The sequence below is a fragment of the Ranitomeya imitator genome, chromosome 8, assembly GCF_032444005.1.
Source record: "Ranitomeya imitator isolate aRanImi1 chromosome 8, aRanImi1.pri, whole genome shotgun sequence".
NCBI classification, from domain to species: domain Eukaryota; kingdom Metazoa; phylum Chordata; class Amphibia; order Anura; family Dendrobatidae; genus Ranitomeya; species Ranitomeya imitator.
This window is the reverse complement of record NC_091289.1, coordinates 176,149,023-176,162,568: the sequence shown is the minus strand read 5'-3', so window position 1 is coordinate 176,162,568 and position 13,546 is coordinate 176,149,023. Positions and strand designations below refer to the sequence as shown.

The following is a 13,546-nucleotide window of genomic DNA, read 5'->3' as shown; positions in this document are numbered from 1 at the left end:
AACCAATTTTAAATTGCCTACAGCCAGCCCAATTTATGTTAGGGCTTCGAAGCCTGTCTGCGGTCCCTCCTTCCACTAGGCCTCCACTGACCTGTCTACTGCTGCCCGTGTTCCCCTGGAACCAATTTTAAATTGCCTACAGCCAGCCCAATTTATTATGTTAGGGCTTCGAAGCCTGTCTGCGGTCCCTCCTTCCACTAGGCCTCCACTGACCTGTCTACTGCCGCCCGTGTTCCCCTGGAACCAATTTTAAATTGCCTACAGCCAGCCCAATTTATTATGTTAGGGCTTCGAAGCCTGTCTGCGGTCCCTCCTTCCACTAGGCCTCCACTGACCTGTCTACTGCTGCCCGTGTTCCCCTGGAACCAATTTTAAATTGCCTACAGCCAGCCCAATTTATTATGTTAGGGCTTCGAAGCCTGTCTGCGGTCCCTCCTTCCACTAGGCCTCCACTGACCTGTCTACTGCCGCCCGTGTTCCCCTGGAACCAATTTTAAATTGCCTACAGCCAGCCCAATTTATTATGTTAGGGCTTCGAAGCCTGTCTGCGGTCCCTCCTTCCACTAGGCCTCCACTGACCTGTCTACTGCCGCCCGTGTTCCCCTGGAACCAATTTTAAATTGCCTACAGCCAGCCCAATTTATGTTAGGGCTTTGAAGCCTGTCTGCGGTCCCTCCTTCCACTAGGCCTCCACTGACCTGTCTACTGCTGCCCGTGTTCCCCTGGAACCAATTTTAAATTGCCTACAGCCAGCCCAATTTATTATGTTAGGGCTTCGAAGCCTGTCTGCGGTCCCTCCTTCCACTAGGCCTCCACTGACCTGTCTACTGCTGCCCGTGTTCCCCTGGAACCAATTTTAAATTGCCTACAGCCAGCCCAATTTATTATGTTAGGGCTTCGAAGCCTGTCTGCGGTCCCTCCTTCCACTAGGCCTCCACTGACCTGTCTACTGCTGTCCGTGTTCCCCTGGAACCAATTGTAAATTGCCTACATCCCAATTTTTGTTATGTTAGGCCTTCGAAGCCTGTCTGCGGCCCGTTCTTTCCACTACTACTACACTGACCAGGCCACTGCTGCCCGTGTTCCCCTGGAACCAATTTTAAATTGCCTACAGCCAGCCCAATTTATTATGTTAGGCCTTCAAAGCCTGTCTGCGGTCCCTCCTTCCACTAGGCCTCCACTGACCTGTCTACTGCTGCCCATGTACCCCTTGAACCAACATCAGAAAATATAAAAATAAGTATTTTGCTTATAAAAAAGAAAATACTGGAGAGATATCAAATGCAGACATTTTAACATTAAAAACCAACACATACAACAAAAATCTGGTACAGTACTAAAAATGGCCACCAGCTACAATAACTTTCTCCTGCAAGTAGTTAACTGAAAGTTTTTTTCAATTTAAAACACAGATATGGCATCCACCGAGTGTTGTCCTGTCGCGTCTTCTTTATATTATTGCCAAGAAGATGCAAAACAATGAAAATAATAAAATCATTATTTACCAAAAAAATAGAGTAAGTCAAAACCACATTGCAAATAAACATTCATTACAAATAAAGAAGCAGGGCGCGTCCGAGGGTGAGTATATACCTAATAAGAATATAATCACCCTCGGACGCGCCCTGCTTCTTTCCGACAGCCTTCCTTCCTAAGAATCAGCCCTTCCGTGGTGTAGAGAGAGGGTGTGTTACACTCCAAGGTGTTCCCCAGGTTGCCTTTCCTGAGCTTCGATCTTCATGCTCTCGTTTAGTAGTTGTCGGAAAGTAGGCTGCATTAGGCCTACAAATTGGGTATGGGGTGGAGAGAGATGGTGTGTTACACTCCAAGGTGTTCCCCAGGTTTCCTTGCCATTGCTTCGGTCTTCCGACTCTCGTTTAGTAGTTGTAGAAAACTACACTGCATTAGGCCTACAAAATGGGTATCGGGTGGAGAGAGATGGTGTGTTACACTCCAAGGTGTTCCCCAGGTTTCCTTGCCATTGCTTCGGTCTTCCGACTCTCGTTTAGTAGTTGTAGAAAACTACACTGCATTAGGCCTACAAAATGGGTATCGGGTGGAGAGAGATGGTGTATTACACTCCAAGGTGTTCCCCAGGTTTCCTTGCCATTGCTTCGGTCTTCAGACTCTCGTTTAGTAGTTGTAGAAAACTACACTGCATTAGGCCTACAAAATGGGTATCGGGTGGAGAGAGATGGTGTGTTACACTCCAAGGTGTTCCCCAGGTTTCCTTGCCATTGCTTCGGTCTTCCGACTCTCGTTTAGTAGTTGTAGAAAACTACACTGCATTAGGCCTACAAAATGGGTATCGGGTGGAGAGAGATGGTGTGTTACACTCCAAGGTGTTCCCCAGGTTTCCTTGCCATTGCTTCGGTCTTCCGACTCTCGTTTAGTAGTTGTAGAAAACTACACTGCATTAGGCCTACAAAATGGGTATGGGGTGGAGAGAGATGGTGTGTTCCACTCCAAGGTGTTCTCCAGGTTGCCTTTCCTGAGCTTCTATCTTCAGGCTCTCGTTAAATTGTGGTTAAATGGAACTGCATTTGGCGTACTAGTTGGTTTGGGGCCTACTAACAGTGTCTGCCGCTCCTTGCTGTTCTCCTGGTTTCCTGTCCTGAAATTCCGTTTTCAGGCGCTCGTTAAGTAGTTGTTAATGTTAGACTGCATTTGGCCTACTAGTTGGGTTGGGGCCTACTATCGGTGTCTGCCACTCCTTGCTGTTCTCCTCCACTGAACAAAGCTGTGCCGCCTGTTTACTACGGTTGCCAATTTTGAACTGCATTTCGACTACTTACTGATTTGGGCCTACTCTCTGTGTCAGCCTCTCATTCCAGTTGTCCTCCACTGCAATGCCCCCTGGTTATTCCTGTGTTACCAATTTTGAACTGCATTTAGCCCACTTTATTCTTTGGGCCTATATCTGTGTTTCCTCCTCATCCTGCCCATTGCCCAGCCAGTGATAGATGAGTCTGCTGGTACATTGACCCATAACGCAACATTCCCCGTGCACGCTACACAACAACATTGTGACCCTGCTGAAAGTCAGGTTGCTCTTCCCGCATACCATACCACCTTACACGGGGACAAAGAGGAAGGTGCAGATGAAAGTGCAGGTTCCTTCATCAGGTGGGGGGAGGAATACTAGTTGGCGACGTCACTGCACAGGGCCTCTCATAGTACGCAAAAGTGTTGCTGCCGGTGGGAGGCGCCCCCGCCGTGCAAACACACCGCTGTACTTTGAGGGGCCCTGTGCCAGTGCCAACGAGTGGGCCCCCCCTGCTTGCTCAGGTTCACAGCACTTGCAAAGTTGAAATACTTACCTCTCCCTGCTCCACTGCCGTGACGTGGTCCAGATTTCCTGGGCCCACTAATTACTTGAACCAGCCCTACCCACCACAACTTTAGCCAAATGACCCCCAATTTCAAATGCCTTCCAATTATTATAAGGTAAATTACGCTTGACAAGCTTCATTAAGAAGAATGGATGGTTTTGACATTAAAATGGGCACTCTAGGTGTTTTCCTGGCCCCCACTCACTGCCGACTATGCTGCCCCATTGACTTGCATTGGGTTTCGTGTTTCGGTCGATCCCGACTTTACGTCATAATCGGCCGATTTCACTCGACCCGACTTTTGAGATAGTCGGGTATCGCGAAACCCGGCTCGACTCTAAAAAGGTCAAGGTCGCTCAACTCTAGCAATGACTCTACACAAGTGGATGTTTTAGAAGAGCACTGATGTTTAAGCAATACCTTTTAGCACCGCTAAATCATACTTGTCAATTCTCCATGAAAGTCCAAGAATCTCCAACAAAATAGAAGACTTATCAACATCACGACTCCAGGAGTTGGCAAATCTTCTTCACGAAGTCCTTAAAATGATCTCAAAAAGTCTCTTTCATTGCTGTGACGCTAAATGTGACCTGTTGCGGCTTGTTGAGAAAACGGACGGGTTACGCAAATTTCCAGTGAACGTTGGCCTCCAAATTTCACCATGTGTCCAGTTTATGTAATTCAATTTAATTTTATCTAACGCTGTTCTGTTTGCATTGGCTATTCACTTGTACTGCTCGGGTCAATATGACCTATTAAAGTCGGTTAATTTAGACATTTAGCTACTCTATGCGTATTATTTGAATATCAGTTGCATTATTTAACTGTATGTGAACGTGATTGGCCAAAAAACCCCAAAAACTTTAGTTTGCTTCATTTTCTTTAGAAAAGGGTTGTACATGTTCATTTATTGCTGTATGCGGGCATTCCTACATTCTGCACAGAAATAACTCACATGTACGTTACATAAATATTTAGTACAACTAGAACATGTAATATTTGTTTTATCACACAAAGATGGACAAATGCTGCATATTTTCCTTTTTTTTCCCCCGATGCTGGTGGAGGCCGTTGATTTGTTGATCATGCTGCTGCATACGGTTTACTACGGCTGTTGCTCCTTAACTTCGGAGTTTTGCTTTTCTTCCTAAAATAGATGGCATATCAAGGAACATTCCTAATTCTTCCAGAGTCTCCGTTCATGCAGTTTATTGATATTCCAATCGGGGTTTATTTCACACCATAAAACAAATGCACTGTAGGCAGATACATCAAGAATGTTCTAAAATAAAACCATTGGCCACTGATTGTTTTTGTGCTTTCTTGTGTACGTAGCTATTAGTTGATCTAGTTTATCAATTATAATCTAATATATGGCTTTTCAGCATCTCGACTACTTACTGCATTGCCATGGTGCATTGTGCTCATCAGCATGACCGTTTTTTGGGGGGAATGTAAGAAACCACTGTCGTATCTCCAGTAAAGTAAAACGTTGAACTATGAGCATCTCTTTTATCAACGATACCTTGCGGCAGTTTATTCTTGCTTTTTCTTACAGTGCCCAGCATTGTAAATTTTCGTTTTAGCAACAGCTGCCCAAGTTGGTGGATATTAGAAAAAAACTTTTTGACCGTTAGGGTGATCAATGAGTGGAACAGGCTGCCACGAGAGGGGGTGAGTTCTCCTTCCATGCAAGTCTTCAAACAGAGGCTGGACAGACATCTGTCTGGGATGATTTAGTGAATCCTGCTTTGAGCAGGGAGTTGGACCTGATGACCCAGGAGGTCCCTTCCATCTCTATCATTCTATGACATTAAAAAAGTTGTAACATTTTGTCTTTAGTCTATAAGTCAAAACGGCAACGACTTGCACACCATGATTGTTTTCAGGTTTTTCTCCAGGCTTTTTTCCTGAGCATTTAGAGTGTATGAGCTGCTACTGTCACAAAGTGTCCATATCTCGCTGTCGTATTTTGCTGGCTTACTCCGGGCACAAGTTGTTCCTCCACAATGACATTTTCACCAGTAATGTATAATTTTGGAAGAATAGCCATTTTTCCCAAGCTTCTCTAATAGTGGCAAGTTATTAGAGACCTATCTGATGTCAGCAGGGGACAATTTTCCTGCCCGGGCAAAAGGTTGACTGAATTGCTTGCATCGGACTAGTCTGGGTATCGTGCCTCATCAGATTCAAATTCAGGATTTTCATAATCACTTTACTCATCACTTATGTGGTCCTCATCTTCGGACCCTTTCTCTAGTTGGATATCTTCTTCACAATCCGAGGAGTTTGCAAGCTTTCACAATTCAGCTTCACTCAATGGACGCCTTTGCCACATTTTTATCCAACTTTCGAAATAATGGAAACTCACGACTTCCACAACACTGATTTTACCCCGTAAAAAACAATAGCACTATATAAATAAACAACAATAAAATCACAGCAAACACTAACTAATTCAGGAACAAAAAGAGCTTATTTTCTACAGTGAAACAGATTTGCACAGACTTGTACTCTAAGCCCATCCATCGGCAGTAACTTGCAAATGTGTAGAGCGCACGGACTGGCAGGAACCGGAGAAATGGATTAACCATAGTAAATGCAATAAATAATCCACAATAATGTTAAAAATCATTTGTGACTGAAAATATGGTGGGAGATCTGTATAAAACACTATCATATTAACACAAACGGTACTTATGTATATCATTATTTCATACAAAACAAGTTAAAATAATAAAAAACCTGCAGCTTCACAAATTTTTTTCGGGTCAAATAGACCTAAACAGTACAGCGGGGTTAAGGGTGAAACAATATATCTGTAAATTACAGGAAACTTTTTGTATTAGATAAATTTATTAAAATACAGTACAAAAATACAAAAGATGCACCGTGAGTAACACATTTGAGGCTTGAATCCAGAATCTTCTGTGCAGTGCAAACTGTTCTTGGGAATGTATATTTGTGGTAGGTGTAATTTGGTTTCTATCTATTCTCTAACACGACTGCTGTTTAATTTTAGAGGAAAACGCTGCCCCAACAGTAGCAGGGATTCATACAGTGGGGAAACTATCAATCACACTCCAACCTCTCCAGCATGGCCAAGACCAAATAGTTGTCTAAGGACACCAGGAACAAAATTGTAGACCTGCACAAGGCCGGGATGTGCTATAGGACAATACGCGAGCAGCTTGGTGAGAAGACACAATTATTAGAAAAAGGAAGAAACACTTCCTTGATCTCGGGCTCCATGCAGGATCTCGCCTCGTGGGGTAAGGATGATTCTTGGAAAGGTTAGGAATCAGCCCAGGACTACACTGGATACCCTGGTCAATGACCTGAAGAGAACTGGAACCACAGTCTCAAACATTACCATTAGTAACACACCACACCATCATGGATTAAAATCCTGCAGGGCACATAAGGTCCCCCTGCTCAAGTCAAAACATGCCCAGGCCCGTTTGAAGTTCATGAATGAGATCAGAGGAGACCAAAATAGAACTTTTTGGTATTAACTTCACTCGCTGTGTTTGGAGAAAGAAGGATGAGTGCAACCCCAAGAACACCGTCCCAACCATGATGGCAGAAACACCATACTTTGGGGGTGCTTTTCAGCAAAGAACACAGGATGACTGCACAATATTTAACGGAGGTTGGATAGGGTCATGTATCGCGAGATTTTGGCCAAATACCTCCTTCCCTCAGTAAGAGCATTGAAGATGGGTCACGGCTGGATCTTCCAGCGCGACAGTGATCTAAAACACACAGCTAGGGCAACTAAGGAGTGGCTCCGTAAGAAGCATTTCAAGGTCCTGGAGTGGCCTAGCCAGTCTCCAGGTCTGGAATTAATAGAAAATCTTCAGAAGGAGCTGAAACTCAAATATTTCCCCAACGACAACCATGAAACCTGAAAGATCTGGAGAAGATCTGTATGGAGGAGTGGGCCAAAATCCCTGCTGCAGTGTGTGCAAACATGGTGAAGAACTACAGGAAACGTCTGACCTCTGTAACCGCAAACAAAGATTTCTGCACCAAATAATAAGTACTGTTTTTCTAATGTATCAAATACTTATTTCATGCAACAAAATGAAAATTAATTATGTAAAAATCATACAATGTGATTTTCTGGAATTTTGTTTATTCGGTCTCTCACAGGTGAAGTGTACCTATGATAAAAATTACAGACCTCTCCATTCTTTGTAGGTGGGAAAACTTTCAAAATCAGCAATGTGTTGGTGGAGAAAGGTTGAACTTGATGGACCTATGTAAGAAATACTTATTTTCCCCACTGTACATAGACTGCTTATTTCAGTATCTAAGCCAAATCCCTTCTATGTTTATATACTGGCTATAATAGTAGACTAGAGGGCTGGCTTAGATGATCAAATGAGCAGTCACCCAGCCCTTTGAGACATTGAGGTATGCTGTCTTGTGTTGAGAACAAGTCCAAAATCAACCGAGAGCCGGGATTGAGTGACTATCCAACGATGGGGCACCTGGCCGAATTAAGCCATATTAATAACACATATTATGTAACGCATATATCTGTATATTTTCCCTGTAAAATCTCTTTAAAAGTTTTATTATGTAATGCTGCTTGTGCCCCGAAATATTTATTGACATATAGACTATTTTTATAAGTATGTTATTGATACATAAGCATATAAATATACATGTAATGAGGTACGTGAAAGCTAAAAGATGGAAAGTGGCAATTTCTGAGAACCCTGGACACACTCAAGTGGTATAATAGAAATGAAGGAATCGATTCGCAGAGCCGTAGTTCAGTGACTACAGTGGTCCGTGTCTACCAGCCTGAAGCCTTGAAGAGAATTTTAAGTCGTTTTTCTGCGCTGCTGGTGGAGTTCAACATGAAGGATCCAGGTTACACCAGAGTTGAAGTAATGCATTTTTGATATTCACGCGTTTCGAAGTTATCAAACTTCCTCTGTAGGATACAGCCCCAAACTTGACTGGTTGGGTAGGAACCTGGAGCCTTGTGAGCCGCCTCCTTCCTGCCGACATCCATGGTACCTCTTCTGATTAATAGGCCTGGTGTGACGTCACAACAAGCCTACATAGGGCTCCTCTGCTGAGGTCACAGTCTTACTGACGTCACTGCTGGACCAGCATCCTGCAAATCAATTTGCTCATCTCTGTGTATAACCATTATTTACCTGGATACAATAACTTTATAGAGATTATCGATAGGTCCAAAACTCGGGTTTAAGCCCCCAAAAATCAGCAAGGTCAACCCCAAACTATAACATTAAAATATTAAACAATAAATAAATGTGCATTATAGACCCACAGGTTCAATGGGAACCCTATGATTACTCTGAGATATGTATGCAAATATACTGGCCCTTGGAGCAATCGGTGGAAATCTCAGCTCAGGGCTCCCAACCGATCCCCTATTCACCTACTAGAAGGTAAACCTTATCTTTAATGCCATCAAATGTGGTATGTCGCATAAAAGATCTCAAGACAAGTCATAATATTCAGCTATGGTCAAAGGAATTTCTATTAAAAAGAGGAAATCCACCATAATACTTCTTTTGACAGGCTCTGGAAATGCGGATGTTATCACACTATTGATTTCATGAGCTTTGTGACAGGTTCCCAGTGATGACGCAAAGGAGTTTAAGGGCTTTACTGAGCACTACGGGCCTATTTTACCTGGGTTATTTCGACTGATGGCATAATCCGACCTGTCCCTGGGACACATCAGAAGTAATTAAGACAACTTTACCCATAGAATTACAACTGAAGGAACTTACACAGTTCCTACAGAAAAAGTAAGACAGAAGCATGGCGAAAACAGATAGAACGTATCAACGTCTAGCTGGGTAACCCCGTTTAGAAACATGTAGACCTTTTCTTTATATACATGTTCCATGTTTTCCCATAGACCATACGGGCTTTCTTAAAGAAATAACTTGAAGGTGCTTGGCACAAGGATCTAAACCAAGAAAGCTCCCGCACATGCGCCGCCTGTAACGCCCTTTAATTCACACAAGTTTCTTGGAGTGCTGCGACTTCCTATATGCATTTGGGTCTACAGCATTTCTGTACATGTTCCTGTAGATTTTGTCCAGGTTTTCCTCGAATAGGATCCTATAATTCTTTCCTTTGTATGCGGATGCTTTATTGCACCAGAATGCCCCATTGTCCAAGTGGACGGACTTCTCCTGCGGGAATGAAAGGCTGTGGATGAAAGATGGGAGGGAAGATTACTCATATTACTTCGATTACGTAAAATAATCATGAAAAAAATTAATTACATTTTAGCTCATTTTAAATAATATTCCGACAAATAGAAATAAGGCCTGTTCTTCTCTATCACTAAATTACATTCAGAAATGAAAATGTTTGGCTAGCTAGCAATTTCTTCCAAAAGTACTCTACAGCTGTTAGTTTTCCACCTCGATACACCAGCAGTTCTGCAGCCACTAGTCGCACATGCACAATGGGATCTTCTAAGCTTCTGTAGCAGATCTCTCTACCTGTACAGTAACTAAGCGCATGTGCTCTGGGATCCGGTATGCTTCTGTAGAAGATCTCACTCTGTAGAGTAACTGAGCGCATGTGCTGTGGGATCTGGTATGCTTCTGTAGCAGATCTCACTCTGTAGAGTAACTAAGCGCACGTGCTGTGGGATCCGGTATGCTTCTGTAGCATATCTCTCTCTCTCTGTGCAGTAGCTCAGTACATGTGCTGTGGGATCTGGTATGCTTCTGTAGCATATCTCTCTCTGTGTGCAGTAACTCAGTATATGTGCTGTGGGATCCGCTAAGCTTCTGTAGCAGATCTATCTCTTTGTAGTAACTCCGCACATGTGCAGTGGGATCCACTATGCATTTGTAGCAGATTTCTCTCTCTGTGCAGTACCTGAGCATATGCTGTGGGATCTACTATTACTTTGTAGCATATGTCTCTGTGTAGTAACTCCGAACATGTGTGGGATCAGCTATTCCTTTGAAGCAGATTTCTCTCCCTGTGCTGTAACTGTGTGCATGTGGTGTGGGATCCGTTATGCTTCTGTACCAGATCTCGCTCTGTGCACTCGCTCAGCACATGTGCTGTGGGATCAGCAAATGCTTCTGCAGCAAATTTCTCTTTCTGTACAGTAACTGAGCGCATGTGCTATGGGATCCGTTATGAATCTATAGATCTCTCAGTGCAATAGCTCAACACATGTGCTATGGGATCCGTTATGCTTCTGCAGGAGATTTCAAATCTCGCCCTGTGCCATAACGTTGCACATGAGCGATGGGATCCACTCTGCGTCCCTCCTGGAGCAGTAACACAGCGCATATGCGAAGGCGATCTCCTATGTTTCAGCATCAGATCTCTCTCTCTCTATTGTAACTTAGTACATATGCAGTGGGATCCACTATGCTTCTGTAGCAAATCTCTCTGCCTGTACAGTAACTCAGCGCATGTGCATTTTACTGGTGTCTTTGCAAAGGGCGCACATGTAGACTGGGAAACTTCACTACACATCGGCTTAGAAGGTGGGCACACAACATTTCTAAAGAGTACACACTGTAGCTGAATTTTTTTAATTTTTTTATTTCATTTCAGGGATAACCCCTTTAATCCAGATCTATCTTCAAATTTCACAACAAAAACTGAATACATCATTATCTAGATGTCTGAGGACAGTGTAGGCTGGTGTGTACTGAAAATGTCAGAACGGTATTATAATATTCAAATTAAAATGAACATTTTATAAATCTTAATAGAACTGGACTCGTGAAATACTAATTTTAGGTGGGGGGGACAATCACAAATGATTTTGCAGCCATTAGAGATGAGTGGATTGATCTATGGGAGATCAAGTTTGCGTCATATGTCCGGATGTTTTATTTAATATCTTACATTTAATATGCTATGGGGTCTCTTTAGACCCCCAAGGCCTAATAAGGAACATTCAATTTGCGGGCAAACCAAATTTGGGAGAAAAATTCGACAGAGTTGGCAAATTCAAATAATCTACATGGATTTTCAAAGTAAGTACTTCATCAGTTCCAAGAGATCTATATATAAAAAAAATCTTTGCAGCTCCTATTGTGAAAGATCCACTTTAATATAAAGTGGATTTACTCTTTGTGAAAGAATCAATTAACAGAAACTTTTTCATTTTTTGTGTTCCGAACACGCAAAGAAGATACCGTATATTGCCGACGGCGGTATAATCCTTTTTATAAGCTACAGTTGGACTCTTAAAAAGATTTTTTTTTTAAATTAGGCAAGGGAACTATTGAAAATAATTTTACAGCCATTCTGATATTTTCTTTTAAGGTTTGTACATCGGCCTCCTTGGATCCAAGAGATCTATTCAGCACTGTATGAAGTTTGTGTTGTAAAATCTAGAGAAATCTCTTTAGGTTCACTACCCTCTTAGATGAAAACTTTTGAAGTCCACCTCGAACATCTTCTCCCACTTCAACCACTTTTTCCCCCCCATCAGTCATATTAGGACCAAATAACCGGAACCAAATGAAGGAGGAATTAAATAATTATTGAAGTACATGGTTGACATAGGTAATATTTGGCTTCAGGATGACGACAACTCTTCTGGTTCTCGATGTTTCGTCATATTCTCAGTAACCATACCGAATCGATGGTTGGACACTTTTACGCTCAAATTATACTCATCTTCAGGGTGAAAAGATGATAATTGTAGAGTGCGCAATAATGTGGGGTTGTCCTACATTTTAGGACCTCACACAGATTTATGTTCATCGTCCCCATCACTGGCCGGCCTTTAAAAGGAGTGCTCTACTATCAATCATAACATGCAACGGGTTAAATTGACAGGATTGGAGTGAACTCTGATCCTGAGAGTCAACTGCATGTCACATTCGCAGTGGATCTCCAGTCCTCATGTACATTTATGTGGCGGTGCAAAAACTATCAAGCCATCATTGTGGGAAGTGGTTTTTAAAGGATAAGACATCATCCCCTTTAAATTATGTCATACAGGTTGCACCAAAATTATTAAAATACTGCACATCTGAAAAAAAAATGAAAAATAGATGAAGGGTAAAAAAAAAATCTGTGAATGGTCTTCAGAAGCTCAAGATGTCTACTGGGGACCTTTTCCAAGTTTCCTTGCAAATAATCTCTGCAGCTTCGCACCGAGTGCAGCTCTGCAGCTTCCAACCTCCCGGTAATAAAATACATTTTTAGTACCAGTGGATTTAATTAAAAAGGATTTGGTACCTAAATAGACTGCACAAGCGGGAACGGCTCTCCGAAGACTGTTAATGTACTGTCCCACTACACAAAAAGTGTGCCCATGGGCGGACTGACGAGATAAAGAGAGAACGTGGCGGAGCGCCTGCTCAATCTCACGGCGAAGATTTGGCTCGAGGGGGAAGAACAGGGAGGGAGAGGGTTAATATTAGGTCTGTGTGTTTAATTGAGAGATACAATTCATAAATGACTGAGAAATGAATGCGAAAAATCTAACGTAATATGGAAAAAATAGACCCAAGGGCAAAAGGTCACGGTCAGTAAAAGGGGTCCGGCAAGATCAACACCGCCATTGCCAATATGGGCATGCAGGTCTTTAAAATGTAAATCTATTGACACCTTTATATGTTGCTGCATTCCCAAGTGATCAGTGTGAATGGAAATGAGTTAAGTACTCTGAGCATGATGGAGCACTTAAAGAGCCCCTGCCTCCCGAGGTTGCTTCCCTGCCCTGTAATGGCCTCGTTATCTGGATTGATAGCTCACTGTCTTGATTGACGTGAGGCAAAGAAATGAGATGATGAGGTACGAAGCAAGCTAAAGAGGCTGGTGCTGGTGGAGAGACAGCTTAGGGAAGGGTTAGCTTGGCAAGTGCTTTTTCACACCCAGAGCACTTAACACATAATTTGCATGTTAATTAAACTTCTAAATTTCTCAGGAATGCAGCAACAAATAGAAGATTAAGAAGGTGTAGATAGATTTATATTTCAAAGACCTGCATGCGCATTTATGCTGCTAAGGGAGGGGGTGATCTTTACTGTCAAATTCCGTTTTTGAAAAAAAAAATAAAAAAATTAACTTAAAGGGAACCTGTCACCCCGAAAATCGCGGGTGAGGTAAGCCCACCGGCATCAGGGGCTTATCTACAGCATTCTGTAATGCTGTAGATAAGCCCCCGATGTTACCTGAAAGAGGAGAAAAAGACGTTATATTATACTCACCCAGGGGCG

At 42.7% G+C, this 13,546-nt stretch overlaps 1 protein-coding gene across 5 annotated transcripts in view; it reads right to left on the bottom strand.

The window, feature by feature from the left end:
- Positions 1-8,832: 8,832 nt before the first annotated feature.
- The window catches only part of SPATA6 (spermatogenesis associated 6), a 71,292-nt gene continuing 66,578 nt past the window's right edge, over positions 8,833-13,546 (bottom strand). For all 5 annotated transcript variants that reach the window (XM_069737954.1, XM_069737953.1, XM_069737955.1 and 2 more), the window contains one exon: positions 8,833-9,539. In XM_069737954.1, the coding sequence (XP_069594055.1) occupies positions 9,344-9,539 (196 nt within the window). In that variant the 3' untranslated portion in view covers positions 8,833-9,343. The remainder of the gene's footprint in view (positions 9,540-13,546) is intronic.